Source organism: Oncorhynchus keta, chromosome 13 (assembly GCF_023373465.1).
Source record: "Oncorhynchus keta strain PuntledgeMale-10-30-2019 chromosome 13, Oket_V2, whole genome shotgun sequence".
NCBI lineage: Eukaryota > Metazoa > Chordata > Actinopteri > Salmoniformes > Salmonidae > Oncorhynchus > Oncorhynchus keta.
In genome coordinates, this window is record NC_068433.1 from 17,975,780 (window position 1) to 17,994,699 (window position 18,920).

Here is an 18,920-nt window from a genome sequence, read left to right on the forward strand (position 1 = left end):
ATTAGAATGGCGTTACTGAAGAGTTTAGTCATTTTCAACGTGACACCGTCATAGGATGTCACCTTTTCAACAAGTCAGTTCATCACATTTCTGCCCTGCTAGAGCTACCCCTTTTAACTGTAAGTGCTGTCATTGTGAAGTGGAAACTACTAGGAGCAACAACGGCTCAGCCGTGTCGTGATTGGCCACACAAGCTCAAGAACGGAACTGACGGGTGCTGAAGCACACAGCGCATAAAAATTGTCTGTCATCGGTTGCAACACTCACTACCAAACTGCCTCTGGAAGTTTGGAAAATACTTTAGCCAAGGCAAAAAGGCTATTGATTGTATAAAAAATGAGCAGCAAGCTATATAGACCCAAAATAAATGTTGGTTCAAAAACATTTGCCAGTTTCTTTTGGTTCTAAAAAAACACAATTTTCGGTTGAAATGTCTGCGACGTGTTGCCCCTTGTGTTTCCTGAACAGGCGCCCATCTCCAAACAACCATTCCAATGTGTGGACTATCACAGCCCTCCTTACATATGGGGTGGGAAAGTCTTGCTGAAGCCACTTTCTCCTCCTCTGGAGGTAAGCTGTGATTCACTTTTAGATTGACAAATTTGGTCAAGCAGCAGTCAACAGCACTATTTCTTAAGTGGGCAGAGCACTAGCAAATTGTGCAAGGCCATTCCTGTTTCTTAAAATTGAAGGGTATAAGTACTCTCCAATAAACTGAATCCATGCAAGCGGTAAGTCTCTTCCTGGAGAAGTGTTTTTAGCCAAAAGTTACTGATGCGCTATGTGCTTCCAATTAACATTGCTGAAGTTAAGGTCATGTTGACCCGACATCTACATTTGAAGAGCAGTATAGCACATTTGAGATATGAATATAGAGACTGACAAAATGCCTGAGCTAGGATATAGCCTTTTAGTCACCCTTCCTGATTGTAATTATGGAATACATAATGCTCTCTTTTGGGAATTTGTCTCAGATGGCAATTACTTAACATCAAATTCCCAACTCTACTTTACTGATTTACAATACAATGAAAACATGGATGGATGGGGTGTTCTTTTACAAGCAAAAGGCACAATTAAAATGCTTTAATTAGCTGTAGCTAATTGCAATACTCTATCTATAAATGTAGCTAGTAGGCCAGATCATTGCTCAACTAGAAGCCTGGTTGGCAGCATTCCAACTTAGGATGGATATATATTTCTTGATAATTCCTTAAGCAAATTAGTGTTAGGAAAACCTTTAGGTTGACTCAAGCAATTTTGACCTTGCACATGTGTACTGATGACTTTGTGGAGATTGCTTCCTTGAGTTGCAAGGATCTAGCTACAGTGCCGTGCAAAAGTATTCATCCCCCTTGGCTTTTCCTATTTTGTTGCATTACAACCTGTCATTTCAAATGGATTTTTATTTGGATTTCATGTAATGGAAATACACGAAATAGTCCAAATTGGTGAAGTGAAATGAAAAGTATTCACCCTCTTTGCTATGAAGCCCCTCAATAAGATCTGGTGCAACCAATCGCCTTCAGAAGTCACATAATTAGTTAGATTGCACACAGGTGGACTTTATTTAAGTGTCACGTGATCTCAGTATTTATATACCTGTTCTGAAAAGCCCCAGAGTCTGCAACACCATTAAGCAAGGGGAACCACCAAGCAAGCGGCACCATGAAGACCAAGGCGCTCTCCAAACAGGTCAGGGACAAAGTTGTGGAGAAGTAGAGAATAGGGTTGGGATATAAAAAAAAAAGATCTGAAACGTTGAACATCCCATGGAGCACCATTAAATCCATTATTAAAAATGGAAAGAATATGGCACCACAACAAACCTGCCAAGAGAGGGCCACCTACCAAAACTCACAGACTAGGCAAGGAGGGCATTAATCAGAGAGGCAACAGAGACCAAAGATAACCCTGAAGGAGCTGCAAAGCTCCACAGCAGAGATTGGAGTATCTGTCCATAGGACCACTTTAAGCCGTACACTCCACAGAGCTGGGCTTTACAGAAGAGTGTTCAGAAAAAAGCCATTGCTTAAAGAAATATATAAGAACACACGTTTGGTGTTTGCCAAAAGGCATGTGGGAGACTCCCCAAACATATGGAAGAAGGTACTCTGGTCAGATGAGACTAAAATTTAGCGTTTTGGCCATCAAGGAAAATGCTATGTCTGGCAAACCCAACACCTCTCATCACCCCGAGAACACCATCCGCACAGTGAAGCATGGTGGCGGCAGCATCATGCTGTGGGGATGTTTTTCATCGGCAGGGACTGGGAAACTGGTCAGAATTGAAGAAGTGATGGATGGCGCTAAATACGGGAAAATCCTTGAGGGAAACCTGTTTCAGTCTTCCAGAGATTTGATACTGGGACAGAGGTTCACCTTCCAGCAGGACAATGACCCTAAGCATACTGTTAAAGCAACAATCGAGTGGTTTAAGGGGAAACATTTCAATGTTTCTGAATGGCCTAGTCAAAGCCCAGACCTCAATCCAATTGAGAATCTGTGGTATGGCTTAAAGATTGCTGTACACCAGAGGAACCCATCCAACTTGAAGGAGCTGGAGCAGTTTTGCCTTGAAGAATGGGTAAAAATCCCAATTGCTCGATATGCCAAGCTTATAGAGACATACCCCAAGAGACTTGCAGCTATAATTGCTGCAAATGGTGGCTCTACAAAGTATTGACTTGAGGGGGTTAATAGTTATGCATGCTCAAGTTTTCAGTTTTTTTGTCTTATTTCTTGTTTAACAAATTTAGCATCTTCAAAGTGGTAGGCATGTTGTGTAAATCAAATGATACAAACCACCAAAAAATTTGAATTCCCTGGTTGTAAGGCAACAAAATAGGAAAAATGCCAAGGGGGTGAATACTTTCGCAAGCCACTGTAGTTGGATTTGATTGAGGTGTCTTTCAATTGCACATACTGAGGCCTTACTGAGCACATGACTGTAAATTGCTTTTGATAAAAGCGTCTGCTAAATGGCATATATAAGGATCTGAGTGTGAGACACTTTGTCTATTATCGTTTCATTTTACTATGCAGCCTTAAATTATGCACATCAGCAGTCAAGACATGCAAGCTCAGATAGTCTAGGATGTGATGTAGTCCATAGAAATTTCCCTCAGCATGTAGACGTTTTATTCTCCTTAGCTCTGTGATATTGGAGCTGTCACCCAACAGCAAGGCCTTTGCACCAGCTTCAACTAGAGGTCTTCACGGGTCCTGGTGGACCAGATATACCTGAGACCCGACCTGTTAGGGTACGGGTCGGGTCTACGTAGAGTTGTCCTCGCATCCTTTCGTGTTTCGGGTCTGATTGTCCTCTGGTCTGTTCGGTTTGGGGTCGAACTTTTTGGACCCATGAAGACCTCTAGCTTCAACCCAGTGGTCCACAAGCAGCATGGGAAAGGCAGTAGAGATGAAAGATCGACCTTGACGAAGGGGTTTCATTCACTGACTAATCAATGGAGAGATGATCAAGGAAAATCACTGTAGATGCAATTGTATTGTTCCACAGCTCAGTTTAAAAATGGGAGGACGAGACATTGATCCCAACAGTCAGTCTGGTCAAACTGTGTGAAACCAGGCAAGTGTAACAATCGTCCATTGGATTTTTGTTCGTCCAGCGAGCTTTCAAGGACGTGTAAACAAAACACCTGGGACAGGATATCGAGTTTGACACGTTTACTATTTACATTATGCCTCAGTGAAGCTTTAGATGCTTGATTTGTAGTCAATGTTGTCATACTCTGTCTTTCGAGCCTTGGGCAGCGCTCCTACTCATTTATGAACACAGACCTGCACCGAAACAATTGTGTCTTAACATCTGCATACTAATGTAAACAGTGCATTAGTAACTTACGTTATATTCAGTCAGAGGCTTAAAAATAGGACATGCAATACAATTACGATTATAATATTTAGACTTTTCCAGAAGGATTTCTGATAGTCCCTAACCTTTGTAACTAAGTTATGAATATGTCTGTTTAATAAAACAAGCCCAACGGTGTGGTTCCTCCAACTGTGCTACTCTCCCACACTGGGTTTAAAAATAGACACACGACACAGCCAGACGCAAACGGCTCATAAGAGTTTACCCGCCTCCCCTTCAGAAGGGGAGACAGTGACTGACAGCAGCCCGGCGATGTGACAGCTGATGAGACAAGCCATCTGATATGGTAATCTAGAGATCACCCCCCAGACGGGAAGTTTAATGATGCCTGATCGTATCCAGTGGTTACAAATGGTCAAAACAACTCCGTGGCACAGCTATGGAAGCATGTGGGTTATCTCGGTTTTGATCCAGATTTATTTGAATGGTTCATTACATGACAGAAGCTGCTAGCTGCTATAACGTCCTCCACTCCTCTGGGAAGACTTTCCACTAAATGTTGGAACATTGCTGCAGGGACTTGCTTCCATTCACCCACAAGCATTAGTGAGGTCGGGCACTGATGTTGGACGGTTAAGCCTGGCTCGCAGTCAGCGTCCCAATTTATCCCAAAGGTTTTCGATGGGGTTTAGGTCAGGCCAGTCAAGTTCTTCCACACTGATCTCAACAAACCATTTCTGTATGGACCTCCCTTTGTGCACTGGGGCATTGTCATGCTTAATCAAGAAAGGCCATTCCCCAAACTGTTTCCACAAAGTTAGAAGCACCGAATCATATAGCATGTAATTGTATGCTGTGACGTTAAGATTTCCATTCACTGGAACTAAGGGGCCTAGCCTGAACCATGAAAAACAGTCCCAGACCATTATTCCTCCTCCACCGAACTTTACAGTTGGAACTAAGCATTTGGGCAGGTAGCATTCTCCTGGCATCCGCCAAACCCAGATTCATCTGCCAGATGGTGAAGCGTGATTCATCATTCCAGAGAATGCCTTGCCACTGCTCTGGAGTCCAATGGCAGCGAGCTTCACACCATTCCAGCCGACTCCTGGCATTGCGCATGGTGATCTTAGGCTGCTCGGCCATAGAAACCCATTTCATGAAGCTCCCGACGAACAGTTATTGTGCTAACGTTGCTTCCAGAGGAAGTTTGGAACTCGGTAGTGAGTGTTGCAACTGAGGACAGACTATTTTTTACACACTATGTGCTTCAGCACTCAGCGGTCCCTTTCTGTGATCTTTTGTGGCCTACCACTTTGCTGTTGACCCATTGTTGCTCCTAGACGTTTCCACTTCCCAATAACAGCACTTACAGTTGACCGGGGTAGCTCTAGCAGGACATACATTTGACGAACTGACTTGTTGGAAAGGTGGCATCCTATGACGTTGCCACATTGAAAGTCACTGAGCTCTTCAGTAAGGCCATTCTACTGCCAATGTTTGTCTATGGCGATTGCATGGATGTGTGCTCTTTTTTTATACAGCTGTCAGCAGCAGATGTGGCTGAAATAGCCAAATCGACTCATTTGAAGGTCCACAGACTTTTGGATATATGTGTCCACAGACTTTTGGATATATAGTGTGTTTTTGATTGTATAGTAAGGTGGATATTATTGTAAGGGGATATTATTGAGACTGTCTTGCATCAAAATAACATTACTAGTACAAGTGTTACAGCTCACTATTAGTTTGTGGAACTAACCATCTATCCCTGACCTCAACCAACTTGATTGTTACATTTATTCTAATAATACATATAAAGAAACAATGTGAGGGGTGCAGTCATGTTAAGTTGTCACTTAACACTTAACAATTAGGCTAAAACCTCCAATGGCATTTCAATTACAGACCACTTGCTTCGTCATAGCAACAAGTGACATTGTGTGCTGTACTGATTTTGTGACAGTGATAATTTGAAAGAGTTTTCACTCGGCAGTGATTCACCAATCACCATGGCAACACCACTCACCGCCCTTTACTATCCTTTTACGATATTGTCATCATGGTAGCATGATGGCAAACTGGCTTCATCATTTGAAAGCAGACATCGGTATAGTATTTGTTTTCTATCAAATACTTAAACCGTAAGATTTAGCTTGCCTGGACTGCCAGATTCCATTGCTTGTGTGTGTATCGTATTGTTTCTTAAGGGGAAACTCATGTGTATATAAAGACCCACCTCATCGACACTGCCAGGCCCAGTCAAACGTGATAACCTGGAGTGTTTTAACTAGGAAGCAAACTGAACAAAACTTTTATCCAACAGTAACTCTCGTTTCCTTTGCAAAAATATTTTCGTTGGAAGAGATTTTGCTACGGTTTGTGCCGTTGAATACACCTCCATGAAAAGCGAAAACATTCTTGTTGTGCAGAAAGGTGGGTTGATGCACAAAACTGTATGCAAACCACAAATGCACATGGGCATAGGTAGTTATAAGATCTGCCTCGGGAGGGAGACATTTTCACCTTGTATGTGTGTTTCAATGTACCATTTGATAGAACATTTTCAAGCTTTTGAATCAGCTTTAAAACAAATTACCGTGTTTTAATGAGTATTCAACTCATGGAACGGTTGTTTTTCAAAACTGACATTGATTTCCGAAAATGAAATAAATATAAGCATTACATTTTGCTTCTGATTTAGCCTAGTTTCAGCGTATTTGTCCGTTTTATTCATATTAAAGTTCTCCCCTTCACAGGTTTGAAATGCTGAATGATTTAACTGGGTATAGCTGAATAGAGACCAAAGACGGATGTTATACAAACTCTACAATTTCTTATCATTTTTGTAATGTCTTGGAATATCAGACGTGGAGTGGCAGGCGTATTGCCACTAACGGGAGCACTACATTGAATTATGCCTGACTAGGCAGTCTTTCCACAGACATTTAGTTATACAGGATCATCATCACGGTGCAAGTGGGAGCCATATTAAGTTAATGGGATGTTCTTATTCTTATGCACTCTCATGTCATTTGTTTAATGAGGTTTGCATACACCTTTATAATGAGATGGGAGTCTCCGCTAGTGTAAAAAATTTGTAACAAAATCATATCAAAGTCCCTCCGCAAAGAAAACCATTCTGTATCAGAGAAGTTAGAGCAGAGACTATATGATAGACAACGTACTCACCTGGTGTGTGTCTGCACAGTTAGGCTATGGGCCAGACAACACAATTTGATTGCCCCTCGGCTGATAATAAAGATAATTGCATCTATCCCAAATTGGACCAAGTTTAAAAAAGGACCATGTAAAAGAACTGATCTAAACTTTCACTTTGAGCTCCTGCCTTTCAAACCGTACATAAGAGCTTTTGAATTTCTCCTTGAGATATCTTTCAGAAGTAGTACGTCTCTGCAAGGTCATCCCTTTAAAACACGTCCAACTGGCTTTTGAAGCTGACTTTTAATGGCTTTGTTTAATGGCGTTGGCTCCACATTTAAAATAACCCTTTTAGAACAGGTTATGGGCCATATCGGACTTTGAAAGATATATATATATATATTGCCACCTACTGTATCTCACATCTTTAAAATCATTAATCCTGTCTTCTTCACATTCCGGCAAACTAGGGGTTGTTAAAATATTTCATTTGCCGTCTTGCTTGTGCTCATAATTTTGCCATCACCACTTAAAAAGCTATTCATAAATGTCAGAGATGGTACTATCAAGCCATGTCCGTGTATCTTGTCATAAGCAATAACAATATACAGATCTGTTGTTTACATGATGATTAATGATCACGAGGGGATAATTCATTGACTTTGTAACCATCGGCTCTCCAAATGTTGGAAATGTCTGGTGTATGCTGGTATGTAGCAGATGACATACACAGCATGCTGTATGCAGCTAAGTGCTTCACCTCTGGCTGTTGTAATTAGTTTTCAACCACCCCCCCAAGACAAATGTGCGTTGAATGTGTAATTTCAACACTTTTACCATCACAAGAACTATCTCCAAAATGTCCATCCTCTTCAGCGGTGAACCCTAGCTTTAGCACAGTGTTTATTGATGAATGTGCTTTAAAATTATTTTTGAGTTTGAGTGTTTTTTTAAGTTTATTTCCCTGCGCACCAGTCCTTTTCTCATGACAGCGGAAATCAGTCATCTAACGTCTAACTTCTATAGTAGCTATCACCTTAATAAAAAACGATCTACAGACAGCCATTTTGTAGTCACTGTGTATTTCTCTTGGACGCTCAACGAGATACTCAATGTGATCTGTTTTCCCCCCCGCGCTTGTCTGCTGCCAAAGATATCGGATCCATTTTGCAAATCGGCACAGACTGCCCCTGATAACACTCTGCCGGCATCAACCGCTTTACGACAAGGGATTTCTTCACACAATTAACTGAATTATATGAGGAGGAAATATATAGTGGTAGAACATTATTAAAACCAAACATATAAGGGCCTCCCAAGGACTGCAAGCGGTCTAAGGCATTGCAGTACTTAAGGCGTCACTACAGTCCCAGGCTGTGTCACAGCCGGCCGTGACCGGGAGACCCATTGTCTCATCGTAGTCCGGGTCAGGGGAGGGTTTGGCCGGCCAGGATTTCCTTGTCCCATCGCGCTCTATTGAGTTCTTGTGGCAGGCCGGGTGACTTTGGTCGCCAATTGGACGGTGTTTCCTCCAACACATTGGTGCAGCTGGCTTCCGTGTTAAGATGCTTGTTTCGGAGGATGCCTGGCTCTTGACTTTCGCCTCTCCTAAGTCAGTAGGGGAGTTGCAGCGATGGGACAAGACTGTAACTACCAATGCAGCTTCGAGGCAAGTAACACTGAAATATGCATGAGAGCATCAGCTGTTGCGGACGACTGTGTGACCACGCTCTCCGTAGCCGACGTGAGTAAGACCTTTAAACAGGTCAAAATACACACTCCTGAACAGGAGTTACCCGGACTATTTGCATTGTGTGCCCCCAACCCCTCTTTTACGCTGCTGGTACTCTCTGTTTATCCTATATGCATAGTCACTTTAACTATACATTCATGTACATTCTACCTAAATTGGCCCGGCCAACCAGTGCTCCCGCACATTGGCTGACCGGGCTATCTGCATTGTGTCCCACCATTCACCAACCCCTCTTTTGTTTTACGCTTCTGCTACTCTCTGTTCATCATATATGCACAGTCACTTTAACGATACCTACATGTACATACTACCTCAATAAGCCTGACTAACAGGTGTCTGTGTTTAGCCTTGCTTTTTTCAAATGTCTTTCTACTGTTGTTTTATTTATTTACTTACATACCTACACACACACACACACACACAAACACACACCTTTTTTTTGGCACCATTGGTTAGAGCCTGTAAGTAGGCATTTCACTGTAAGGTTTACACCTGTTGTGTTCGGCACACGTGACAAATAAACTTTAATTTGATTTTGATTTGATATGAAATGATACAAGAATGAAGGCTCATGTTTACTTCTGATATTAATTCTCGATTCAACCCAGTTAGATACAATAATCTGATAGGATTGATTACAATATGACCTGTAATTAAAATCAGGACACTTTATATTGGTCCTACTGTAGGCCTAAATGTTTTTGGAAATTATGAAATCAATGACCTGCCGATCCCTGGGCTGGACGTGTAGTACACACCGTTTGCAGACACTTCTTGGCGTCTGCATCATATCCATGTTAGACATCTGCACAGCATTACCCAACCATTCGCACCCGCCCGTTATGCATGCCTTCTTCAAAGCAGCTTGCCATTTAGATCTTAACCACAAAAACCCCTGGAGAGTTTTACAGTGATCAACATCATCAACACAACCAGTGGGTATTTTCTTCCTCGACATTCTCAGCAAACAGATCCATAATACATTACTTTTAGTGACGGGGAGGGATCGATAGTTACATATCAGGGTATTTTGACAATATCACAATATTATTTTTGCTCTAGTTGGCTGTACCTGCACCAAAGTTCCAGTCATTTTCCTTCATAGCTCGTTCTCCATCTTCATTTTAAATCGGGAGCCAATTTGTATTCAGCACTTTTCAGAACCATGCTGCCTGAGAAGGATGGTGGGATAACGGGTCAGAGTGCATGCCGCCATTGACCCGTTTAGTTTGAGTTGTACTGTGTTGAGTCAGTCATCAAGCAGTGTTACTCACCCATTGTGATTGGAGGAAAAGCTTTGGATGCTGTACATATTTGTCTAAAATGTTTGGCGCTTGAACTGATCAATTTTACTTTTGTGGCGCTCTCCTCCATCACTGTACGTTGTCTTTTTCTAAAGGCTCTTGGTAGGCTATGTATGTGCTTGTCATCGGCAGAAAATCGATGCTTTGACGTTCTTAGAGACCAGACCTCATTGACAGTTGGTCAATAGGACAAACCATGAGCATTGACAACCGTTCTTTGCTTCGGACTCTACCCCTGACTTGAACCAAGGACACTTAGATTGAACACAGATGACACGCATTATACTTCCCTATTTCTTCGCCATGTTCATGATCCATTCAAGCGATAATTGCCTGAAGGGATTTCCTCTCAGCAACCAGGATTTGCCCACCAGATCCCGTGTTTGGACAGACTCACTATGTCCACTTCCCGCTCTGTTTTTCAGCCACCTCGTATCGTATTCTTCTTCAGCAACATTTTTTTGTGGTACCTTGCCACTGAAGGATGGTAGCCTAGCCTATACTGTAAATCAGAAGGACAAAGCTAGTCCTCCATGTGAAGAGCTTGCCCTCTGTCTCCCATGCAGGATGTCCACAGTAAGGCTTTTGGAACATGTTAACACCCAGGCTAAGACGGATGGAACAGAGGTCAACGTTATCTGCAGCAGCATGCTGTCCTGACTCCAAACCCCTGGCTTTTGTGTGACTGTCCACCTGCAGACAATGCCATTGACTGGCCATTCACTGCCTTTCCAGCTGGGTGTACAACTGATTGGACCCATTGTCCACCTGTATCTGTCAATAGAGCCATGAGGGTTAACAGCCAATAGCAACTCACTGTGTTAATGGTCCAATCAATATCATACCAGCATGTGATGCATGCTATCATTTTAGCTATAGCAGGCTGTGTGTTCATTTTGTATCGATACACATATATAAAATATGGCTAAGATGGCATGAAGGGAGTTGAGCACTAACATGTGATGGAGCAAGCCCAGGGCACCCTGTCAACTTGGGTGTTGTGAAAATAAATCACTGTCACTCGTTTGATATGAACAATTCTCACAAAAAGCCCTGGGGCTCGATGGCAATAAAAATTAAAGGGGCATATGTAACCCATTAGAGTGAGCGATAAGCCTATTGTCAGACCTAAGGGGTCTCGTGCCCTTTTGATGTAGGCATGCGGCATCTGTAGATGTTTACTTGTGTGCATGTGACATTCTCCTTTGTGTGTCTGCAAGATCCAAAGAGGCCACGAAGAAATGTCTCTGCATCGTAAGAGTCCCTCCACCATTCATTGTCAATGCAGCTCCACTACAGGTTGCCTCGGTTCATAGCTTCTAATTGCCATCCCCTTCACAGGCGATGCCTCTGTAAATATGATGGGCTCATTTTAACGTGCTCCCAGAAAACGACCTAAACACCAAAGCCGTATTGCATGCCTGAGCAGACCGCTTCAGGTTTTCGCTAATCTGAGATCACGCCGAATAACCGGTTTTTGCCTGTCCGCCGATCGTCATCGTTTTCATTGATGATGGCTCCCGTCTCCTCTTGGTCCTGTAGATTCGCGGCAGCTCAATGTCTACTCTGGGCTACCTGGCTAGTAGCTAGGTATGCATGGTGGGAAACTAATAAACAAGGAATGGGGTTACATGTTCAACAACAGAAAATGTCATTAATTTCTCCCCGGTGGTGTTCATGTGTGTGTGATTTATCATTCTGGAATCATCTTTGTCTTGGGTTTTGGCATTAAAACCTCAGTTACTCTAAACGTTAAAGTTCTGCTGCAAAGACATTTGCCCATTGACAAAGACAATCCCACTGGGGTATGGTGCTTATTCATCGATTGCTGCCTTTCCATGATGCTACTTAATGATTGAATTCTGTCGTTGCTATTGCCTGTGCAAAAGGAGCTCCAGCTTCCAGACAGACACACACTGTTGATGTAGTGGACTTTGACTTCTTCCTCTTCCTCCGTGGCCCGGCCTCCAGACTCCTGGTGATAACATCCCCCCCCCCCAGCGAATATGGCAGGCCAGGCAGGCTGGAGGGCAGCGAGACAAAGCCATGAGAGAGAAAATATGTAATCTGTTCCAGAAATCTATCTCTCAGCCCGCCAGGCCTGCCATGTAAGACAGAGAAACAAAAGCCTCGGGTTTGTCAGTGGCACATCGTGCTCCATCATAAGGAATCAGTCTCGGAATGGAGACTGATTCCTCGATGCGGCCGAAATACATTTTCTGACACTGGCACCTCTGGACACGTCGGCAGACAGATGTTGTCGGAAAATGGAAACTATATGGGGACTTGCACTGTTTGATTCTATTCCCACAAAAAAAAGGTTTGACCAGATTCACACACATTGCCTGTTCTGTCAGTTGATCATGCCTTCCTTTGGAAAAATAATCAATCAAACATACATACAGTATCTATTTTATGTTAATCTGTAACTATGATGTATGAAGAACACTCTTTCTCTCTCTCTCTTCCCATTGGTGTCTGTCTACCCTCATGTCTTCAATTGTTAATCACTACGGTTACAGCATCCGTATGCACTGGAGAGGTTATGATTGGTCCATTGGCCCCATGTTTTATTCACCATCCATCTATCTCCATTCTGGGGCTGTAACCTCCACTGAGAAGATCTTGAAGAAATCTGTCTCTCCCCAGCGGTTCAGTGAATTGACACCATGGGCGACTAGAGATGTGTGCTGGTGACTGAATGACTCACTCCTCCATTGTCCTGTGGGATGATATGATTCTACCTTTACTGATGTGCTGCCAGACTTCATGTGCTGACATCAGAGGTGTGAGTTTGGTGATGTGGGTGTAGGCTATATCAGTCTATCGTGGGTGTGCGAATATATGCGTAGGTCTACATACACCAACATTTTTAGGTAATTGTAGATGGCTATGCACATGCAGCTTATGTTGCATACTCGTAACACACGCATTATCTCATCTCGTGACTTTATCCTGGTTGTCTTCTCCTTCAGCTTTGGTGGAGCCCTGTAGTGGAGGTTGGAGGTTAAGACATTGGATGTTACGCAACTACAAAAACAATCATGGTGGTTTTGGTGGTCATTTTGAAAAACTCAAATGTTGGTCTTACCCTATCACATTATTTAAAAGGAGGATTGCGCATCATTCTGTAGGCGTGTAATCTACTATTCAATTTGCAGTGCAATATTGCTTTTATTTTGTTCTCGTTGATGTTAGCTTGAAATTTTGCCGTCAGTAAAAAAAACACAACATTCCCATCTCCAGTGAGAACGCAGCTATGTTGAACTTTGGTAGCGAGCTACATACTGCATTTTACACCTGTAACACAGATTACCCTTCATATGTCCTTAGTATGTCTCCTGCAATAATACACATCTGATCTTTGAGATCCCTTACTCCCAGGGGCCTTTTAGAGTGATATTTAGTGACATAGCACTGTGAATGAGACGCTTACCAATAAACGATCACAAGGCCAGAGGCCATTTTCATGAAATACAGTATGTTGGTGAATAGTTTTTTTTTGTTTTTTTTTGCACTATGCTAAATTATTCATGCGAGGAGAAGATGAAAATATTGTTTTCATTTGTCCTTGAATTTACATTCTGTGTAAGAGCTGTGTAAACTTGAGCAAAATGTAAATGAAAATCAATGTTTCTTTATGGGGGACTTGCGGTACCAGATGTAACGAAGGTGTTATCAGTCAAGCTGTTACCCACAAAAGGAAAGGAAAGGATGGCTCAGTAGGTGGATGGAGAACAGCTCAGAAGAATTCCTAAACCAGTTGGTGGTATTATGAACAGTTCTGTTAGCAGACCGGTAGGTGGCGGTATGATCACTGGCTTTTAGCTTCTCGAGTTAGTGCGCACCCCTTCCCTCAGTCCCATTTGATATGATAGGGCAATCAATTAGCTTTTTATGCTTTTTGGCACAGGTTCCAGATTCAAATGAAGTCTCCTTCCAAGCTACAGTTCAGTTAGACAGGGGCTTAAACCATTAACGCTAGAGCCGAATACAACAGACCTTACAGTGAAATGTTTACTTACATGCCCTTAACCAACCTTGCAGTTTTAAGAAGAATAAGTGTTAAGTAAAAAATAGATAAGTAAAAATTTAAATAAAAAAAAAATCATTAAAGAGCAGCAGTAAATATAACAGTAGCGAGGCTATATACAGGGGTTACTGGTACAGAGTCAATGTGCGGGGGCATCTGTTAGTCGAGGTAATTGAGGTAATATGTACATGTAGGTAGAGTTAAAGTGACTGCATAGGTAATAAACAGAGTAGCAGCAGTGTAAAAGAGGGGAAGGGGGGGGGGCACAATGCAAATAGTCTGGGTAGCCATTTGATTAGATGTTCAGGAGTCTTATGGCTTGTGGGGTAGAAGCTGGAAGCCCTTTGGACCTAGACTTGGCTCTACGGTACCACTTGCTGTGCAAAGTGATACCCCGTATCTGCTTTGGTAAAACACTGAGGGATGGGCCAGGAGAAATGTATCGAATCTCAAATTCATAGACAAAGCTGTGGATGCAAGGACTGACCATCCAGGAGATCAACATTATAGTTTAAACCATGTGTTGATGTGGTACAGTGTTTGTTAATGTTTACATTGTTTATAAACATTGGAGTGAAACAAGTTTATATGTTGGGTTCTGATGGGGTACGACAGTTGAACTAAGCTCACGAGGCATTTATAAGTTATGTCATTCATTTATAAGTCCCAAAATGTATGTAGCAACTAAGGATTCTAGCTTTGTGTTACAATTAAGCACCGAAATGGAAGCTGCTATTAGTATGTAGATTGAAGTTTCCACTTTCCTAATTGACTATTTTAATCTGTGTTGTTGTTGTCCCTGTAGCTTTCCATCGCCCTTTCAAATGGACTCTTTCTCATTATTACCATGTGATGTGATCAATTCGTGCTCCCATGGGAAACAATGTATTTATTAGGCCCAGGACAATAACAGCATCGCAATATTTTTTCATGGCAAAAATGTAAACACAAACTGTTTGTGTGCTATAGATTGGAAAATAAATCAATTTGACTCTGGATGACAACATAATGATGTTTGTTTCCAACATTAGGGCTGTTTGCCTAATGAGTATCGCGGTACTGATTTCATAGTATTTATGTAAATATACAACTGTCCCAGTAGCCAATAGTTGTGCTCCAACCCAATTTAGACCACTACCCCCAGAATGTTGCCTACTTTTCTTCATGTAATAATGCCAGAAAACTGTACTATGTGTTCATATGACTCACTAGCCTAGTGTCCATTGCAGATTGACCTGATTTGTTGATTGTCCCTTATGGGGTAATTTAATATTTACACTCAGTGTAGAAAACATTAGGAACACCTCCCTAATATTGAGATGCATTCCACTTTGCCCTCAGAGCAGCCTCAATTTGGCGGGGCATGGACTCTACAAGGTGTTAAAAGCATTCCACAGGGATGCTGGCCCTTGTTGACTCGAATGAATCCCACAGTTGTGTCAAGTTTGCTGGATGTGCTTTGGGTGATGGACCATTCTTCATGCACACTGGAAACTGTTGAGCGTGAAAAACCCAGCAGCGTTGCAGTTCTTGACACACTTAAACCAGTGTGCCTGGCACCTACAACCATACCTCATTCAAAGGCACTTACATCTTTTGTCATGCCCATTCATCGTCTGAAAGGCACACATACACAATCCATATCTCTATTGTCTCAAATCTTAAAAATCCTTCTTTAAATCGGTCTCCTCCCCTTCATGTATACTGATTGAAATGGATTTAATATGTGGCATCGATAAGGGATCATAGCTTTAACCTGGTCAGTCTATGTCATAGAAAGAGCTGGTGTTCCTAATGTTTTGTACACTCAGTGTAAGTACGCAGTGTGTGAGACTGTAAACTTTAGTACCACTGAAAAATAGGGGTAGGGCGGTAGAGAATCAAATGACCATAAATGTAATAAGAAACCTTAGGTGCTGGCTTAAGACCCGTAGCAACCACTACAGAATGTCCGGTCAGAACAAGGATGAGGCGGATGTCCAGGTTAAGGGGAGTTTAATTGAAGAACATGTCCACATTCACACACACATCACACACACACATCTGACCACTCATGGTTCAGATAACTGAGAATCATGTCCAGTGAGAACTGACATAAACTATGTGGTCGTTTAGATGCACAATTAAACATCAGACATACATGTACAGGGATTCAGTCCACAGGAGGAAAAGTTCAGCAGGAGGGAAAACTGTGGAAGTGCTCATCAGCATGGGGAAAGCACATTTCTGACCACACAGCGTGCTGGGGTCAGACACTAACTGAAACTGAAGTCCCGGGAATCAAGGCAACTGATGTGGTTGAAGGAGATGTGATTTTATAAGTATTTGGCGTGGCCTTGACCAATAAGACACTAACAAAAGTGGGGGACCTCTGAATAGGAGACTAAGCTGCCCGACCAGAACTAACCATAACGGATGGCTAGAATCAGCTGACTGAAGCTGGCCGTTTGGACTGAAGCTGGCCATTTTAACAACCACAGCTCCTCTCTCTACCTCCCTCCCTCTTGCTCTTGTATTCCCTCCCTCCTCTGCCTCTTTCCCGTCTCAGAGAGCGCTACTGTCAGAGGGAACATAGTTAATTCTCTCCTCATCCGTAGCGCTCACATACACTAATCTCCCTTGACAGAGAGAGATACATAGACAAAGAGAGTGAAAGAGAAAAAGGCACACTTTAAACACTTCAGGAGCCACGTTATGTTTCTGGCACCCTTACACTATTCTCTTACTTCTTAGCAACTCTGTGGGACATTTCCTGTATGCCTCTAGCAGACTTTCTGGGACTCTAAGGCAGACAGACGTCTTCTCCTCATCCACCGTTCAGCTTCCATCCCACCCTGTCTGGATTTGGGGAGTGAGCAGGCGTGTGGGTAGGCGCGACGGAGGTGGAGAGGGCGCGGGGGAACTGGAGCACAGGGGACGCAGATCCAGAGCGCAAGGAGGCTGGGTCGGGGGCCGGAGCTGGGGCATGGTGGAGGCATGCTGAACGCGTTGTGGGAGACTGAGGGGCTGCAGGCGGTGGGAATCGTGGTGCTGGTGTGTGCCTCGCTCAAGCTGCTGCATCTGCTGGGACTCATCAACTTCTCAGAGGGTAAGAGATGAACAGAAACAGAGAGAGAAAGGTGAGCGAGACTGAGAGATGGAGAGCGAAGAGCGAGCGAGGGGCTGGGAATAGTTTGGGGGAGTTTGAATTGTAGTATATGCAAGAGTGATATGTCCATTGGTGGTTCTCCTAACCAGGTTATACTCTGTTGTAATTTGCTTGGATAAGTTCCTATATGTAACATGTTTTGTACTGTATTTATAGTATATTGCTTTGGAAAAATTGTCACTCCTTTCTTGCAAATAAGGCTTGAATTTGGAGTTGTGTCTTGGAGGGCATTTTGTGAAACTGAGAACAGGAATGGCAATACAGCACAGAGAGAGAGAGAGAGACGGGGTCAACGACTGTGTTAATTGAGGAGTTTCGGGAAGTGACTGAGGGATCCAGAACTCAGAAAGATGAGCTAGGGGGCGTACATGAAGGGAGCATTAAGCGACACTGCATCAAAGGTAGCCGGGGAAGCTATGAGTGCTGGAGGCTTAGGCAACTGAGAGACAGTAAATAATCGCCAATTGTGCTTTATATTGGCCTACAGGCCAAGTTAGATTTGTGCCACTTTAATTTAAGTCGTTCAGCATTTTAGGTTTCTTAAACCAGTGTTTCTCATCTCTAGTCCTAGAGTAGGGGGGAGTGGGGTAAGTTGAGCCAAATGGTTAGTTGAGCCGCCCCTTGTTTTTAAAAAACCATACACAAAATGTATAATTTGACCAAATTTTTAGGAAGAGGTCATCATTTCATGGAGTCTGTGAAGGAAGAAACCAAATGAATGTATTGCGTTAGAGGTTTTATGATACTTGTATCTAAACCAAAGTAGATACTTTTAATATGGTTTTCAATATCAGTTAGGGTCTCTATACACCTCAATATGAGGTCCTAAACCTAGCATGAAAGTGCATCCTTGTAGCTGTGTGGGCCAATATAGTCTAAATGTTTGCCTTTGGGTAAATTGAGCCAATGGCTATGGGGTAAGTTTAGCCAAAGGCAAGTTGAGTGTCATTGAAGGCATTATTGCTGGGATATGAGGTAACAACAGGGCCTGGCCTATGTTAAGTGTTTTTAAAAACTACAAGTTGTTTGTTAGATGTAAAGCCTGTGTTAAAATATACTTAGAGTGATTAAAAAGGCAAAAAAGTGATTTGTGATTGTGTTGAATTTTGTTTGGGAAATAAAGACAGTTAGTGGTAATATTTCATTCAGTACAGAAATGTGTAGGCCCCGCAACAGACCTTGCCCTTCTGCACAACTTACCTCATACACTGGGTAAGTTCTGCCAAGATACCACTTTATTTGGACAATTATGTAATGTTTACATGAATTCTGATTATTTCCAGGGATACACAACATCCTGAAATATATTTACAGAAAGTATTCAATCCCCTTGACTTTTTTCCACATGTTGTTGTGCTATTGTCACGCCCTGAACATAGAGAGCCCTTGGTTCTCTATGGTGTTCAGATCAGAGCGTGACTAGGGGGATGTTCTAGTCTTTTCATTTCTAATGTGTCTACTTTGAAGAATCTCAAATATAAAATATATTTTGATTTGTTTAACACTTTTTTTTGGTTACTACATGATTCCATATATGTGTTCTTTATAGTTTTGATGTCTTCACTGTTATTCTACAATGTAGAAAATAGCAATAAAAAAAATATGAAAACCTTGAATGAGTAGGTGTGTCCAAACTTTTGACTGGTACTATATACTGTGTGTGTATATATATATATATATATGTA

General features: G+C 42.4%; 1 protein-coding gene across 4 annotated transcripts in view; it reads left to right on the forward strand.

Annotated features, from left to right (window-relative positions):
* The window catches only part of LOC118391978 (Kv channel-interacting protein 4-like), a 239,256-nt gene that overhangs the window by 160,105 nt on the left and 60,231 nt on the right, over positions 1-18,920 (forward strand). Inside the window, exon 1 of one of the 4 annotated variants that reach the window (XM_035783506.2) lies at positions 16,691-17,175. The exons of the other annotated variants lie outside the window; for them this stretch is intronic. Within the exon in view, the coding sequence (XP_035639399.1) occupies positions 17,064-17,175 (112 nt within the window). The 5' untranslated portion in view covers positions 16,691-17,063. Of the gene's footprint in view, positions 1-16,690; positions 17,176-18,920 lie in introns of those variants that run through there. 4 annotated transcript variants of the gene reach the window in all.